The 18,068-nt window shown below is 40.4% G+C and overlaps 1 protein-coding gene across 1 annotated transcript in view; it reads right to left on the bottom strand.

Moving 5' to 3' along the window:
* Window positions 1–17,075, bottom strand: part of CLIC5 (chloride intracellular channel 5) — a gene marked incomplete at its 5' end in the record, with an annotated part of 80,076 nt that extends 63,001 nt beyond the window's left edge. The window contains one exon of the mRNA XM_082480904.1: window positions 16,584–17,075. Within this exon, the coding sequence (XP_082337030.1) occupies window positions 16,584–17,075 (492 nt within the window). The remainder of the gene's footprint in view (window positions 1–16,583) is intronic.
* Window positions 17,076–18,068: the final 993 nt, after the last annotated feature.

Here is an 18,068-nt window from a genome sequence, read left to right as displayed (position 1 = left end):
ATCCTCCATACTTTATGTGTTATGAAGAAAAACACCACCAGGTAAGTGTGATGTACCCTTTGTTGTTGACTCATTGCTGTCACAGAACTAAAATTCCATGATTTTACTTACAAATTTGCAACAGAGTAATGCACATCCCTGTCTTAATTTACAAGTGTTCTTAGTGCAAGTCCCTATTTAGATTATTTCTGTTCATTTCTAGGTATGCTTCTTGGCATAAATGAAGTCTTAATTATGAACTGAAGCACGTGCATGCAAACTAGGGTGAAATCCCCAAGCAAAAGACCAGCAGACTACATACTAGTCCAACCCCAATTTATGAATTATTGTTTATAGGAAGTGTTCAAAATGGCATGTACAAGTCGTGCAGACATCAGGCTAGGTTTTAATTCCGCCCAGTAAATGAGGCCCAAAGAATGCACAATTGCTGCTGATTTCGTTGGATACATTTGTGTTTCACTCTGTTGTTTAGCAAACAATTTGGCTGAAAGCAGAAATTACTTACTATATTCCGACGCACATTATTCCTAAAAGATGAAGCCTTCAGCATCTCAGGTTGAAATTACTTGTGACTCAGACTAATTCCCGTGGGCTTCAAATGTTGGCATCAGTGACATTTAGCTGTGCCAGATGAAGCCATAAAGTACCTGCATGGCAGGTTACGTGCATGGATCTGCACAGCGGAATACAGGATCCTTTGTGGTGTACGTGCTATTTGGCTTAAGAAGAAGCTTCTGGCTCCCTGATAAACCCACACTTGCTCAGTGTGGAATAGCAGGGATCAACATCGTTACATCTCTATGGCAGCAAAGTTTAACCTCTGCATACATTATGGTCCACCTCATCAATGGCAGCGCTGTACGCCTGGGTTAATGCAGCTCGCTGACCTTAAGCCTTACACTGAACTGTAGAACTCTTCCATTCTTCTTAGAAAATTGCCCTCATTCATTTTTCATTTCACCTTTTGGTTCTTCTGCGATAAAGTTTCCACAAAGTTTGCCAGTGAACAAGCTCACTTTCCTTAGTGCATCACCTCAAGTTGTTATTAAACGAATGGTGGGTTGTCTGGGGTTTTTTTCCCCTTCTTTTTCAATGTAAGAGGTCAACATCTTAAAGCCCTCGATGCTGACTTGGTGATATCTCATTTCAGTTTTTCTTTGCTTGAGGACCCTTTTCATTGCAGAGTTAATGCAGACAAGCAGGATAAATGGGAGCAATGTGGTTAGTTAAGCACTGATGTGAACCCTTCTGCTGCAACTACACTTTTAAGTTAGTAGATTTTCTCTGGTGACCACCATATGCAGGTTATTAGGACTTCAGAGACCACATCCCACATCCTTAAGTGAAAGACGGTGGTAGCAATTCTTAAAGAAGAGCTTAGGTCAAGACTGAAAGTAAATCTTAGTGTGAAATTCAGCTCTGAGCACAGTCTGAATAGCAATGGGGTCTTTTTTAAGTCTGTCTGAATTGGGAATACATAGTAGTCCAACTAGAAAGAAATATGATTTTTTTTCCTCTTAAATGGAAGATTTTCCAAAATTTTTTCATCTTTTCCTGAAATCACAAAATTGTCGCAGAGCATGTAGCAGGTATCACTTCATGAGGAAGGTTGTGGGCCCTTGGTCACCAGCTGCAATACCTGGAAGCAACCTCATAGACCACCAAAATGTCAAAGCCCAGAGTCATCTTTGCAGTCCTGCTGCTCTGACCTTCGGGTCTACTATGATACAACTCCAGGAAAAGAACGAGGTTTTCCTGGGAGACCTACACCAGTTAGAAAAGTGCTAATGAGATGTGGAGCCTTTTATTCACTATTACCAGTTTCTACCCATTCCTGGCCTAGCAGCAAGTGACCGTTGATGCCAGACTAATTAATAAATATATATAAAGGTATCTCATGATGTTGAGAGAAAGCCTACATCCTCCTGTGGAGGATGGCACCAATAAGAGACTCTCAGGTTATCTCTTGGCTACACATTAACACAGAAAATGGACTTTTAGAGAGGAAAGGAGAAGAGTTCCGCAGGATGAAGTTAGGTGCGCGATAAGGATTGACTCCTCTCAGCTCTGTATCTTGACTAGGTGGAAGCCACTGTGTTGGTCACCACTGCTCATGATGGGGCTCCTGACCAGAAAAAGACGACTTTAGTCTACAGAATCACCGAAGCGACATCCTCTGCAATTATCTCATTTGCCATGAAAGATGTTTCAATTAAAAAATAAATTAAAATGTAATTGAATGTTCTTATGAAAGGGAAAACGGCTAAGCTGTTACAAGTGACCTTTTCAGAAAATTAAGTATATTGAATCAAAACTGGAGGCAAGCTAGCCAGGTCGTCTGTCAATCCTGCAGGATGTTATAAACCTTGCAGTATATTATAATAAACAAGAAAAAAAATGCTATAACTAATTGAAAGGAAATCCAGCCATACAAATTCCGTAGTGCAAAACTTCATAAAAATAAATCAGAGGACTTAGAACAACTGGAATTAATACATGAGGGAATAGTTTACTATTGATAGGGCTGATGCTGCCACCTATTTTTAAGACATCCTAATGTTTTCCTTTATTACACCCTGTTTTCAATTCAATATAACTTTTGTCAGACTGTAAAAGGGGAGCTCTTCAACACAGGTGTCTGCCTTCTCTATTCATCCAAAGCGCTTCAGATAACCAAAGGTTTATCCTCCAATGCACTCGGCCACTGAAGTCGCAGTTCCCCCAAAGTCTACAGTTTAAAACAGAAGAGGGGCAGAGCTTGAAAGGGAAGAGCAATGCAAGGAACCGATCGGTTTCCCCAGAACCAACAGCCCGGCTGAGAATAGACTGCTGAACTCCTCCATGCCAGCTTAGTCAAACCATTGTCAAATAAAACCACGTTGTTTTTTCCAAGTGTTCAGAATCCCATCATCGCGGAGCATACTCCCGATACAGGTGATCCTGTGAGTATATACACAAGTACAACATTTTTGTACACAAAACCCCAGGTATTCTGCAGGCACACTTCCAAAGACATTCCACCGGTCCACCTGTCACACTCTGCTCGGAAAACCTGCTTAGAAAATCTGGCCTTCAGTTCGTGTCCTTTTTTTCTTTATTTATTTCACTTAAAGTAGAGTTTGGCTACTTCCCCATGAGTCACACAGTCCAGTGTGCGTCTTTATTTGACAAGTTAATTGTTAAGAGGAATCAAGCAGCGGAATGTTCTTTGGTCACATATTTGCAGGGACTTGGAGAACACCGTCTCCTCCCTCACTGGCGCTCGAGGAGGGAATGCCAGGGCGGCTGTGCTTCTCGCTGGGCTTTTATACCGGTGCTATTTTTAGCTGTTATCAGCCGCGATGTGCAGGGCCAATCAGCGCCCGAAGCCTGCAAGAAACTCCGCTCCGGTCCAAACTTCATTCTCAGCAATCTCACAGGGAGGAGCCAAATGACTGTGAATTTGTTGCTCCAAACTTCTTCTCTTCGTTATATGGGCTCATTAACACACGGCAAGGCACCAGCACACCAAAGTACAGGAGTAGTTAGGACCGCGATAAAGTTATTGATTCAACAGATAAGCACCCTGCCTACATTTGGTGAAAGTAAGAAAATTTAAGGTGCCTCACAAAGTCTAATAAAGTATGCAATCCTGCAGTATGATATATATATATATAAAAAACGATCTGTGTGGTTTTTACAAAGGTGTTCTTTTTTATGTCGCCTTGTAACTACACACTATGTAACTAGAAATACCGATTGCTGATTATTTACATATTCGTGTGCTCCCCAAAGAAAGGGAAGGAAGACTGGTGCCTCTTCAAAATAGGCCACATGGTGCATAACTATTTTTTTTATACTTGCCCAGTATAACTGTTTAGTCACTTTTCATAGAAATATGACGTGGCAATAATTTTAGGCTTTGAGAAATTGATGGTGGGGTTAGACTGCTCAGAGATAGACCTCCAGGACCATGTTACATGCCCTGGGCTATCCTGCCCAGCCTCCAGCTGTTGCTTTTCACAGGATCAGAGCTCTTATGTGTTACAGCAGCTGAATCGCTTACCCAGCTGAGAAAGCTGCTCTTTCTCACTTAGTACCTGTTCAGATTTATCAGGCGATCAGAGTTCCCCGTTAGTTGATCTATAACTTAATGACTGACCTTCAAGAACTTTAGACTTGATGAATTCCTTAAGACAGTCTATATCGGGTCTCGTGGTGTTTAATTCAAACAGATTGTCTCTCAGACTTGTGAACTGCCATTTCTAGCCAACGTAACAATTACTCCTCCATATTCAGCTTCTGTTCCACCATGGAAACAAAAGAGAAAAGTGAGCAGCTCAGACCAATGTTCGAGAGGTTTTCTGTCTGACAGACAATCATTAAAACAGACTTCATAAATTTTACCCAGATGAATCCCCAAATCCAAACAATCTTCAAACTGCAAGTACAGAGTATGCATCGAAGTACCTTCAGTAATACCCTGCCTGCACTGAATCTGTGCAATACTCTTATTAAAATTTCAGCACGGCTTACAGCACGCTGCTGTTTGGAGATATCCCTGAAATCTCACCAAGGTCCCCTGAGCAGACAGCATATTAACTGTGATCCACACTGAATCACGTGATTAAAACTAGTTGCCCTATAGCCCTTTATCATATTCATCCGAACTGACAAGTTTCATTTTCTTTAGTCCCCAAAACGACAGACTCAAACATTAGATAATGAAATTATCTAATAAACTATATTTCTTATAGTTTCATACCTCACACCTGATTTTATCCATGATTTCTCTATATGATAACATTTTAAACTAGTTAAGCTCTCTATCTTCATAAAGCAAAGGATGGCGGTTTAGTGTTGTCCACTGAACTTCCCCTTACTTAAAAACTATGATTCTTCTCTAAAGTTTCATCAGTTTTTTTAAAAAAAGTCCTGCTTTCTGTTCTTCCTTTTCCCAAAGCACTGAAGTGTTTAAGTAGAAACATAATTTTATTAATTTACAATTATTGAGAAAAATGTGAAATAAAGTTTCTATATACTAAAATATTAGGCATGTGTTTATATTTTTTATGGATAAGCATCAGAGCATTCGGCTGCAGCACTAGGCTCTTGGTTAACTTTTTTTTTAAAAAATAACCAGGATATGAGTGCAGACTTTATTCTTAATGGGCCTTCTTGATGGCCTATGAAAAAGCCCATGATACGTACAAGTAAAGCTACCTTCCATGCCTGAATCACAGTGTGACATTAAAAAAAAAAAAAAGCTAAAAAAAGGACTCTTAGGTCAACAAGTCTATGAAATTCAGGATTCTTGAATTATTTTACTGATGTAAAAAATTCCTAGCTAACAGACATTAAAATAAGGAAGAATTTCTAATGACATTAAGAAAAAAAAAACTTAAATTATCTCTCTTGGTATTCCTGTTTAATGAGGATTTGCCAGTATTATTTAGACACCTCACTGACCAGTCACACGCAATGAAGGGCCACCAAAGTATTAGTGTTACACGTAAGGATGCATATATTTATAGAGCGAGTGTAAATGTAGGGCAAGTATAAAACACTTCTGCTGGCCAGTTTTTAAATCAAATATATTTTAAGATAAATCCAAAAATGGTACAAATACATGTGAGCGGAGGTCAGAAGAGAGATTAAATACCTATATATTCAGGCGCAAAGCTTCCACTCCTTCCATTTGCTTCTCAGCCAGTCCTCTATATACACTCCACTATACAGCGATATAGTGTTGAGGTTCAGGTGCGAAGATTTCCCAAAGAGCAGTAACATAGACAACTAAACAACCCCATCTAAATGTCAATTAAGGATCCAGAGAGAAGCCCTTCGAAGCTGTTGAATTTCAGATTCAAGACCGGTACCCATGAACACTCTTAACATCAACGGGACAGTAGAAATTATACCCTGCTGGCGCTTTGCAGGCAGACTAGGGAACCTTACAAGGATGTCAGAAAAACATTGCTGCTGAAAGGAAAACAGGTTGTCAGCATAAGAGAAAAACTGTGAAAGGCACCAAGAAATTAATAGAGATTTTTCTGAGGGTCTCTAACATGTTTACATCAGGACATTTCACCTCAAACAGAATGATGTGGTTACTTAAACAATCCCAGGTATCTTTAACCAGAAGGTCATTTAAAGAATCTTTTTTGCTGCTTGTTTAGTCTAGCTATGAAAGTAGAAGCAACCCGAGACAGGATGCAGCTGTGAAAAAGAAGGCACCTCTGTGGAAAGAAGGTACGTGCAGAAGGGAATTACTATGACAACTGGAAGAAATGGAGACAAAAAGGATTGGTTAGTTTAGCCCCAAAACATCTGAGGATGGCTGAGCCTAAACCAATTTTAAAAAGCGCTCCATGAAAGAATGAATGCTAATGGACCGTGCTGGCCCAAGAACAAGGATGTGTTAGCTGCACATGAATAAATGTAATTTGGAAATTAGAGTAAGGTGCCAAACCATCAGAGCAGTGACGTTGTAAAATAGATTTCCAAAATGAATAATAATGGACACTTAATTTTTAGATCATCCTTGATCAGTTTATGAATTATATATTATATGATGAGGCTGTCTGTGACAGAAGAGGACTCTATTTCATGTCCCAAAAGGTCACCTCCAGTCTCATGAATTATTTTTTTTTCAGATTACCAGGAACACCAAAAAAAAATCATCTTGGTGAGTGTGCAAAGATTTCTGCCTTTCTGTGCCTCATTTTTTTATAAACATATAAGCGGGAAAAAATTGTTTTTCTCTCAGAGGATTCATTCTCAAGTTTTACTTTATTAACACTCGTAGACTGCTTTGAGGCGACTGCAGAGAGGCTGCAACTTAACTTGCAATCAATTAATTTGCGAATCAAAATCCTGGCTTCAAACACTGCTTGTGAAACCAGAGCCGTGCACTAACCAATTCACTTCTCAGCTATTTCTAATGGTACCATCATGAAGATCACTGATGTCTTACAACAGTATCAGAGGTGTACCAACAGTAAAAGCCAACCATAACTGTATCATTATTGATACGAAAAGGATCATCTAGAGGTCTAAATATAAAAATCACACCTACAGATAACAAACCAATGACTCATTTTAGAATGACATGCCACCTTGGTCGTCCCCCCCCCCCCAGAAGGTAGTTTCATACAGGTTTGTAACATTTGCCATTAAGCAGTTGTAAGTGTTTAAAATTTTGCCACTGACACAGAAAAATATTCAGGTGTTCCTTTTCAGCCACAATCACAGCGTATGACAGAACACCAAAAATATTTCTAATGGACCGGGAAATGCAGTTGCAGAACAGTGTAAAATTTCCCTCCAATACGGGATGTTATGACCCCAAGAAACAAAGCGGATTTTCTTTTCACAATTAAAATCTTGAACTGTGTTTGAACAGGTACCAGGAATACAAACCTAGTAAATTCAGTTGGCTTTTCTCTTCTACTATGATGTCTAAAATTAAAAGTAACTACAAAAGAAATATAGTTGAAAGAAACTTATACAGGGGTTGCCATTAAGAAAAGGATAAAGGTTAGTTTATCCTTTTAGTTAGTGAAGTTAAAGAAAGTGCTGTTTCTCAGACTTGGAAAGATGCTAAAATGTATCAGATGGTTTTATTTGATTAAGTTAGACTCTCCAGTGAACAGCTGAACCGCCCAACAGTGACAATGTTTGTTCACTGTTGCACTTCAACTGTTGCTGAGTGTGGACACTGAAAGAGAAAGGAAAATTAAATAGCCTGAGAAAAAAAAAAAAATCAGTCTGGAGTTTGTTTCCAGATACCCATTATCAGAATTAGCTTCTAGTCTAATCCAGTAATCCAGGCTTTGTATTTAAACTGTCACTGGTGGCATTCAGTTTATTTAACTTCAGGTGACCGTGCCATTGTATGCAGTGAAAGTTTATGGCTCGATTCAGTTGCCTAAACCTAGATATCCAGCAGCGTTGGAGAGGCCTTGGGATAGCTGAGGAAATCTGTAAACATATACGAGAAAGGATGTATGGGACGCGTGGGGCCTTCTGCAGAGGCAGCTGGAGGCCAGGAGGGAAGACATAAGGCATCTGAACCAGCACGGGATGCCTATGGTTGGAAAACTGAATCAGGTCCCTACTCGATTCAACGAGCGGGGCCTACAGAATAACTAACCTCACCCTGCAGCTGATGCCTACGCTCGGCCACATGAACTAACACCCCACTGCACTATTTCAGACAGGTTTTTTTGCTGCAAAAGGAGCCTGGATAGCCTGCAGAGATGTAGTTAATATCTTACCTTACAGACACATCTTAAGTCGGGTGGGCCAATTCCCACCCTTGATATCTATAGAAAACAAAGAGCAGAGCAGAAAAGCAGCTCTCCTCTTGCAGACTCCAAAATAATTTACACATATCATTACCAGTTGCTTTGCAGGGACTATCTATTACTTTTTGTTTGTAAAACATCGGTCTCCGTAAAGCTGCTCTTTAGGTATTTCTGCAACAAACAATTAAAGATAATATAACCCCCTCTATATTGGACAGAAAACATTTAACAGCTGACAGTTCTGCTACACAGATACATTGTCAGGGACAGCAAAAAAGTAATCAATCCACAAATTCAAACATTATTGTCTCCTAAAATTTAACAAAAGGAACTGAGATGTTTCAAAAGAAAACAACAAACCAGGATGGGATACGAGTCTTATTTTCAGAACATCAGAGGAAGTCACAAGAATGAAATTATAAGAAAGAGAAACTAGTAAACAAATTCCATCTTCATTTTCCCTCAGTATGACCTACATATTTACATTGTATTTGCTATTGCCGCAATCACTGTGCAGTAACGATTTCCCAGACAATACGGGTCCGTATTTTGAAGCTGTTGCTACGCTACTGTGCTATACCCTGCCACAGTCGCTGCTGGAGCCCAAAGCCGAAGGTGGCACAGGAGTGTCGGCTGAAAATTGATTCATGGACCTTTCCGGAGGCAGAAAAGGTGCACGAGCAAAGCACAGACTCAGCAGAGGTCAGAAGAGAGACCTTTTACCCTTTGTATCCAAAGGATTAAGCAAACTGCTTATGCCCTGCTGCTAAAGCACACATTCTGTTCTTGACTGATAGTTGGGAAACTGGGTGTTATCTGTAAGAGAACTGCCATTTGCTAATCTTTTCGCACAAGCACAAAGAGTAATTCAGATAAACACAAATCGAGCTATGAAGAGACCCACAACCCAGTTTTCCTCCTCAGAAATAAGGGTTACATAGCTCCTAGGTTTATGTGTTAAGACTTAAGAGATTACCAGTCTCCTGTCCATGACAGGGTGTAGGAGTAGCCCTAAAGACACGTTGTGTCTGCACAGTATGGTGCGGAGATACAGCCAGTAGGTCGAGGGAGGTCATTCTCCCCCTCTACTCTGCACTGGGGAGGCCACAACTGGAATACTGTGTCCAGTTTTGGTCTCCCCAGTTCAAGAGGGACAGGCAACTGCTGGAGAGAGTCCAGCGAAGGGCAGCTAAGATGATTAAGGGCTTGGAGCATCTCCCTTATGAGGAAAGGCTGAGAGAGCTGGGACTCTTTAGCCTGGAGAAGAGAAGGCTGAGGGGAGACCTTATTATGGCATACAAGTATCTAAAGGGTGGGCTGAAGGAGGATGGAGCCAGGCTCTTTTCAATGGTTCCCAGTGACAGGATGAGGGGTAATGGGCACAAGTTGGAACATACGAAGTTCCATTCAAATACACGGAAAAACTTCTTTACGGTTCGGGTGACAGAGCACTGGCACAGGCTGCCCAGGGAGGTGGTGGAGTCCCCTTCTCTGGAGATTTTCAAGACCTGCCTGGATGCAGCCCTGAGTGATGTGCTCTGGGCAATCCTGCTTTGGCAGGGGAGTGGGACTAGATGATCTCTAGAGGTGCCTTCCAACTCTGAAAACTCCGTGATTCTGTGATATGACAGGTGTGTTTCTGTTTTCCGAGTTAGTAGAACAAAAGCATTGGTTATAGTATGCTCCATATCGGATTTGTATCAGAGCAAATCTCTGACTTCAGAACCATACTGTTTTCAGTGACGGGTGATCAGAGTCTGATCACATCACTCGGAGAAACCTAAAGCTCTTAAAAGTCAAATGGCAGCTGCGAACAGGCGAGTACTAAACAGCTCAGACCATTACAGAAGCATTTATTGGGAAAATGCCAGGGCTAGAAGATGAACTCTGTAATCCTAAACAAAATGTTAAAGGATGCACACATATCTGTGGGTCTGATCTCTTCTTCCAAGTAACAAGCGATAGGACAAGACAAAATGGCCTCAAATTATGCCAGGGGAGGTTTAGATTGGATGTTGAGAAAAATTTCTTCACAGAAAGGGTTGTCAAGCATTGGCACAGGCTGCCCAGGGAAGGGGTGGAGTTGCCATCCCTGGAGATATTTAAAAGACGGGTAGATGTGGTCCTGAGGGATGTGGTTTAGTGGTGGTTTTGGCAGTGTTAGGTTAACGGTTGGACTTGATTATCTTAAAGGCCCCTTCCAATCTAGACGATTCTACGAAATATGCTAAAATACAGCAGAGAGTGTCCCAGCTAGAGAGCCGGACAGATGATGAAGTAAAGAGGCGCTTGCTATGGTAACCCTTACTGGCACTGCTACATACACTACCTGTACCTGAAAACGGGACCTTAAAAAAAATGTATAATTTAACTGGAGAGAGACAGGAAAAGGTCAAGAAAACCCTAAAACAAATTAAAAAAAAAAAAACCACAACACACCAAACCACTCACGGTTTAGAAATGATTACTCAAGTTTGAAGGCAGGTTGAAGGAATTGTATGTGTTTAGTCTAGGAAAGTAAAGACTGAAGGAAATTCGATATCAGTCTTCTAATACATAAAGGACCTATCTATTAAGAAGAAAAATAGAACAATTCAGAGCAACAGAATTTTAATAAAGGAAAATATTTGTCTCAGGAAAATAATTAAGCATTGACAGAGACTAATTGGTGTAAGTGCTGAATGTGCATCACTGAATGTTTTCAAAGAAGCATCCGTTAGGGATAGTCTAGGTAAGACTGAAAGCAGGAGGACACATCTTTTCGCTTGATATTCCAGACTTGTAGTTCTAGACATCATTGTACTTGTAAACTATCTTAAGTAAGACTATTTGCAGCAAAAAAACATCCATTAATTACATTGAAATTATCAAAAAATGTATCACATTAGGATATTGGCTCCCCATTTCTTGCCGTGCACATTAACTTCAGCATGTTGCGTCTTGGTCTGTAAATCTGCCATGACTGGAGAACTCTGAAAATAGTTCTTGGATCTTTTCCGTGCTCAAATTGCTCAGTTAACACTATTTAAAAGGTGGATTATGAATCACTTAACCTTTTTCTAAGCTTATTCGTAAGACCAAAACAATATTTGCTTACTTTCATTACATGTATTATAAAAAATCTTTTTAAAAGCTAAAATGTCATAAAAAGCCAAATTACTATAATTTTATGTACATATAGAGAGTTACACCTGCCACCTGACTTCAGCCAGAACTCCTTTTACCACCTGCAAACCTCGGTGGAGAAGAGCGGGTTTAACACCAGCCTTATGTGCTGTGTTGGAGTCAATTAAAAGACTACCCAGCTTGCATTGCTGAAAGGGATTTGGACACCCAATTATGCTTGCAAATAACTACCACCCCAAAATTGCACTGTACAGTTGTTTTAGTCTGTAGACTGTGAGCGTAGTAAGAAATAAGTGGTTGAAAATTTGAAAAACTGATATTCTCATTACCATCAGTATCCATGCCTGTATTTGAAACCCCCTGCAGAAGTTCCTACTGAAAGCTACAAATGTTCGCCTGTGCTGGGTACTCTTTTACCATCTGCTTCTACGAAATGCTCAGTTCTGCTCAGCAACGCACCAGCATAACCACTAACTTAAGACTGGGCATTCGTGTGGTTACATTACAATTTGGTTCTGCTCTTTTCAAATAATACATGCTAAAAGTAAGCTAATGTCCTGTAACATCATGTTCTAAACCATTAATACACATTTTTAAACAAAGCTTTCTCAACAGGTACCGGTATGCTCCATAAAACAACAGAAAAACCAACTCAATGGGAAGGAGCAAGATTTTTGCAGTGGTACAAGCAATTAATCTCACTGTCCCTGTTAAGAACCTGGTCTGTCATTCACAAGAGTTCAGCTCAACTTTGTGAGTCAGTAGGGAGCTAGCACAGGATTGTGCCATTAAGTTATAGCCCTCAGACCTTCCTGACTTGGAAATAAGGGAGAGGGAAGCATCTTGTGGGAAAAACAGAAGCGTCCGTCCTTTCCCAGCTACTGGCCTAAAGAAATTTTACTAAAGGATGCAATGATCCCAATGGAAACAGCTAAAACCTTAAGTTCTGATGTACAGAGAAGTTAAAAGCAGTATCTTTCTTAAAACAGCATCTTTCTTAAAAAAGCATTCTTAAAAATATAAGCACTGGTATCCAGTAAAAGGACAGCAGGCAATGGGCACAGATTGACATACACGAAATTCCATTTAAACGGGAAAACACATTTTTACCATGAGGGTAGGACACTGGAATGGTTGAACAGAGAAGTTGTGGATTCTTCACCTTTGGAAATATTCAAAACCTGAGCAGACGTGGCCCTGGGCAACCTTCTCTAGGTGATCCTGCTCTGACTAAGGGGTTGGGCTAGATGGTGTCCAGAGGTGCCTCGCAGCATCCATAACTCTGTTACCCCAGTGCAGTGATCCAACAAGCATATTCCCAATGCTGAACCACTGTATTAACTTTGTATTGTTTGGATAACACAAGGTATTCATTACTCGGGGTAAAGAATTACCTCCTTCGTTTGGGACCTGTGCTCCTATGGCACAAACGTGTGTAGAGAGGGTATAATCTGTAGCCTGTCTCGGGCCATCAATAAACCAGAAGGGTAATAATTTTCTTCTGAAAAGAAAATAGAGGGACTGTGCTTTCAAAACAACTCAAGCTTCAGGAAAACAAAGAGTTTAACTTTTTCAAAGAAACTCAACCTTCAGAACAAACACACTGCTAAACGGGGAAATACAGCATACAAGTGAAAAGGTTGGGCCTCCGAGCAACAGCTACAATTAGGTCAAGCTGTCCCGTGCACTGAGTAACACAGCCTTATGTCAGTCATATTTCTGTTCAAATTTCAAAGGCTTTTGTTTGAAGAAATTACAGTGTTATTGAAAGGGCATTAAGGTGGCCGTGACAAGCCTGGGCACGCTGGATTCACACAAACGTCTCCATGTTGGTACATGCTACACTCTGCTATTGAAGGTACAGGGAATTCCTTGATGAAAGGCAAAATTTTTTATCTTGTGGCACATTCTGAAATAGTCCTCTGACAATGACATAGTTACCAAGTACTGATAATCAGTGAAAGGTGAATTAATGTGATTTAGTGTGGCCTTGGGCAACCTGGTCTAGTGGGAGGTGTCCCTGCCTATGGCAGGGGGGTTGGAACTCGATGATCTTCAAGGTCCTTTCCAACCTAAACCATTCTATGATTCTATGATTAAATGTTTTCTTGGTGCCTAATAACACAGAAGAGTATGCAGAAAAGATTACCCAGTCTGACTGAAACGATGGTGCCAATGTAACAGCACTTACGGTATTCTGATTGAGTTAAATTTCTATTCTAGGCAGTGCACCGCAACGAAGCCGGCTAGACTGTAAATTAGATACCATTTAATCTTCCCACTTTCTCTGGTTTTCAGTCAGCAGTGACCTCTCTCCGACACTCACGTTTCCAGCCACTCACGGAGATTTATCAGTGCTACAAACAAAGGAAAGAATAAATAGCGGCAGAATTATCATTACCACTATTGTCCCACAGCAAAAGGTCCTGCTGTCACTGTTAATATCTGCAGAAAAGAGCAAATCCAGAAGAAGAACTCAGTTGCAGAGCAACACTGGCCTCAGGTGGACTTACAGACCATACAAGAAGGGAACCGTCTATGAATAATAGCCATTGACACAGCCGCGAGATTTGGTTCCTACGTGCAAGAAGTGACGGCCCTCAGGTATTTCACAATTCTTGTTATATATTACTCTGTGACCTTCCATTTTATAGGCTGACTTTTGCTATCTAGATAATTAAAGATAGCAAAGCTGGCTCCGTATTCCATGGAGTCAGTGCTTTATTACCTCAATACAAGACAGAAAGAAAAGCAAAAACGAGAAATGAAATGTCATCAATTTCTCAAGGAATAAAACACCGTGACAGGAGTCCAGTTCAGCACAGAAGGGTACGGAGCCCTGCTCATCGGGCCTCCAGCTCCTGCTGGAGCATGGATCACCTGAAAGCCTCGTGTCTCATCTTTCCAGCCCGGTAGGGACCTCTTGAGGCTCAAGGACATCTCAAAGGCACTAGGCATTTATGCTTTGGCAAGTGAATGGAGTCCAAAGTTTGGGTTTCTCTCTAGCTGATAAGTCCCTTTATGGGATACTCAGTTGCTTTGCACAACAAGGAAAAGGACTTCCTCAATCCTCCCACACGACAGTTCTTTTCAAAATGTCCCTCTTCTCACTTTTCAGAAATTCAAATTAACCCCAACATCGCTGCTTGAATGGGAGCATCTGCATGAATTTTCTTTTTTTCACGCACAGAAAGAGAGGACACCATTGTTTTAAAACAAGAGGAATGTGAATAAATAAGGAATAGAGATTATTTTAAAGCAAAAACATAACACTCGCGCCGCTGACACCATGAAGTTGCTAACAAAATATACTCAATTGCTGCAACTTTTAGAACATGTATGCAGGACTACAAGCAGAGACAGGAACTGGAAACACCACCATAGATCTTATTTTGTCCATATAATTAACATATTTTTAGCAATGACCATGATCCAGACACAGAAATAAGACAGTTGCTGCTTCAAAGAGTCATACAGTGTGAGTACCCTGAAGATAACAAAAAGGTCGAGTGCCCTCACACATGGCTCTCATTGCCCACCTCTACAGAAATCAGTGGCAAAAACTCCTTGTGGCAGCACACATGGACCCCGAACGATTCACGACCCCGCAATTAGCAGACACTCCCTCTCCTGAAGGATGCACAACTTTTTACAAGAGTAGCTGCAGTTATACTGAAATTCAAGAGAAATGGCTGAAGGTTTATGATTTGCCTTATGCAGAATAAGGCTAAGTAACCTGATAGCCACTTCTGGTTTATTTGTTTGTTTTTTTTAATTTATCAATAGTTTAAATGATGTACCTTTATGCAAAAATTGCAAGAGCAACCACAAAGGATTGTCATATAGAGAAAGGCGACATGAAGGGAGAATAACATCAACTTTTCATCTAAGGGAAGACATGACACAAAGAAAAAAAAATATTTAAATCATAACTTTCTTAATGCATTCAAAAGAATCTCCAGATTCTGTTGACACTTTATGGAAGCGCTTTCCTTTATCCTACAGATAAACATAGGATAACTTTTTAACTAACTCTGTTTCCCACGGTTCACAACAGAAACCAGATGAAGTATTAGGAGAGCCCACCAAGCCGTTTGATCTCCCCTAGCTCACACACGATAATCAGCACCTCACACCTATGCAAAGGTCATAGTGTGTTCTCTCTTAAAGAAACTAAATTAACCAAATACAGACATTTCTGAAAACACTTCTCCCCACGTGTGGTAACAAAATCTCTTACCCTGTTTTCAAAGCACCTCTGGAACTGAGGAACAGATTCTGATAATCTTATTTATGTTGAAAAGTGACAAACTTCGCCAGACTTCTGTTGAAATAGCAGAGTATTACACTCATGGTCTACGGTCCTATTCAAGGGAAAGCAGAACTTGAAAATTTCTCTCTTATGTAGTTAAAAAGGAGGCACTGTCAGGCCTTTATTACGGCCCAATAAATATTGAGAATGGTTGAATACAAGAGTTTTTATGAAGGGAAGTACAGTGTTTAAGAACACAGGTGTTTATGGTTTAGAAATTTAAGTAATACTTCACAAGGTTAGAGAAAGTGTGGGTGTCCCCTCAGTAATTTATACCTAACTTGAAATGAATGAAAAATACGTGTTAATATTGTCACAGAAAAACATTAATCTAATGAATCACAGAGATACATTAATCTAAATATTGAAAGAAATAAAAGAAATACCTCTTTCAGGGATGAGCATTAGTGGAAATTTCATTGCCATTATTTAAACTATAAATATATAGTTTTCTTCATAGCATTAATAACTATCACTTTTGAGCTATTAGCTACTAGACAGACAGTGAAACGCAGGGGTAGCTGAACTAGCTTAACTAAACCAGTTCAAGTAGCAGTAGTCTCACTGTAACAGCAGGCAGATTTCACGGAATAAATGAATTGCAGCAACAATCAGAATACTTTCACCATACTCATGCTTCCACCTGAAGTGAAGAAATCCCAGGCATCTCCACACAACACAACTCCTTTCTGTGCCTTAAGATGTAAGAGGTAAGTGAATGGATTGACCCCCTGCAGCACACAGGCAGCGGAGTTGGGAACAAGGCAGCAGGTGGCTGTATTTTACTGATTTGGAGGACACACACATTGATTTGGGGTTTAAAACCACTGCATTCTTAGGACCACCCAAGCTCTTACCTTTACAAACATGAAAATCTCACAATCTTCATGAAAGTTGTCAGTTTCTCTGAAGTTATTGTTAGGAGGGAACTTGAGGGAAGTTGAAGAGTCAGAAGAAGTGCTCTGGCTCCGACGCAACTGGAAATCCAGAGGAAAATGCATGTTGCTCTCAAGCATCGTGCCCTCTACGTGTTTATCTTCCAGAGTTGGGCTTACCGCATACACGTCCTGGTATAGGTGGTCTTCTTCAGCACCATGGCGAGATAAAGAAGAACCATCCTCTCCATCAGCCCCGTGCTGAGAGGCCACAGAATTACTACAGCTGTCTTCTGAGCTCTCTTGACAATTGTCCATGCTCTCTGGGATAGTAGTGATGGAAAAAGGAGATACTGGATCTTCATCGACAGGATCATAGATATTATCCCCTTTGTCTTCCTCAGCATCTGGAATCTCATACTCAGTGGTGTCATTAACATTTTGATAAACATTGGTAAAGGCCTGATCTTCCATGACTGCTGGCTGGTGAGTTTTGCCTGCCTTCTGGTACCTTAAAGTACTACAATTAAAGTGAGATGTTGACAGGCAAACGCTCCTCAGGAGGAAGCAGAGTCTGTGATACACTTTCTGAATGCTCTGCTACACATGGCAGATCTCCAACAATCATTTACGGAGAGCTTTAAATCAACAACTACACTTCCACTGAAGTAAAAGGTAGGGCTGTTTCACTTTTAACCCCTTTGTCGATCTGACTGCTGGTAACTGTATCTTAGGAGCTGTAATCAGTTTTTGTTCTTCCAGATACAACCTGGCCAAGTATAGTGAAAAACAGCTGAAGCACCTGTCAGCACTAGAAAGTTATGGTAAAAAAAATGTACTCAGTCATAGGAAGTCAAAAATAGTTTTACAGGAAACCTTATGTACATTTTGTGTAAAGAGGTAGAAATGCAGACTTTACCCATTTGCTCATATTTTCAACACACAAAAGCCTAGCTTCAAGGAAAAGCACGGCAAAACGGCCTCAATAATACAAGCAATCTGCAGTGTTTCAGTGGTTACTTACAACATCAATAAATTATGATCATTTATAAAAAAAACTACAAACAAACAAAAAAAAAGTGGTACATCCAAAAGAAAAAGGCATCAAACTTGAATGCTTTCCAGTTTTGCCACTGGTTCACTTTAGGACCTTGAATCACTTCCCATTTAGCGACTTCATCCTGTCATCTATATCTCATTACTTATAATCGCATTTAGGTCATATATCTCCATGTCATAAGACACAGACCCGTTTCCAAAGTTGGGTTAATGTCACTTGACTTCAGCAATCTAGTTAGCCACCTTGTCTATATAGTTCCTTTTCTCTAAAGAATGGAGAGAGACACAAAAGGCTACAGAATCTGAAGCAGCTGAATACTTCCAGCTTTAACATAAAATGAACTGCCCTCTTAAAGACAGAGACACGTTCCTGAGCACCTGAAGTCAATGGAGCTGAAACTCATTAAA

This window comes from Vanellus vanellus (genome assembly GCF_965231255.1).
Source record: "Vanellus vanellus genome assembly, chromosome: 3".
Lineage (NCBI taxonomy): Eukaryota > Metazoa > Chordata > Aves > Charadriiformes > Charadriidae > Vanellus > Vanellus vanellus.
The sequence above is the reverse complement of the archived record's forward strand: the minus strand, read 5'-3'. Positions and strand labels throughout refer to the sequence as shown.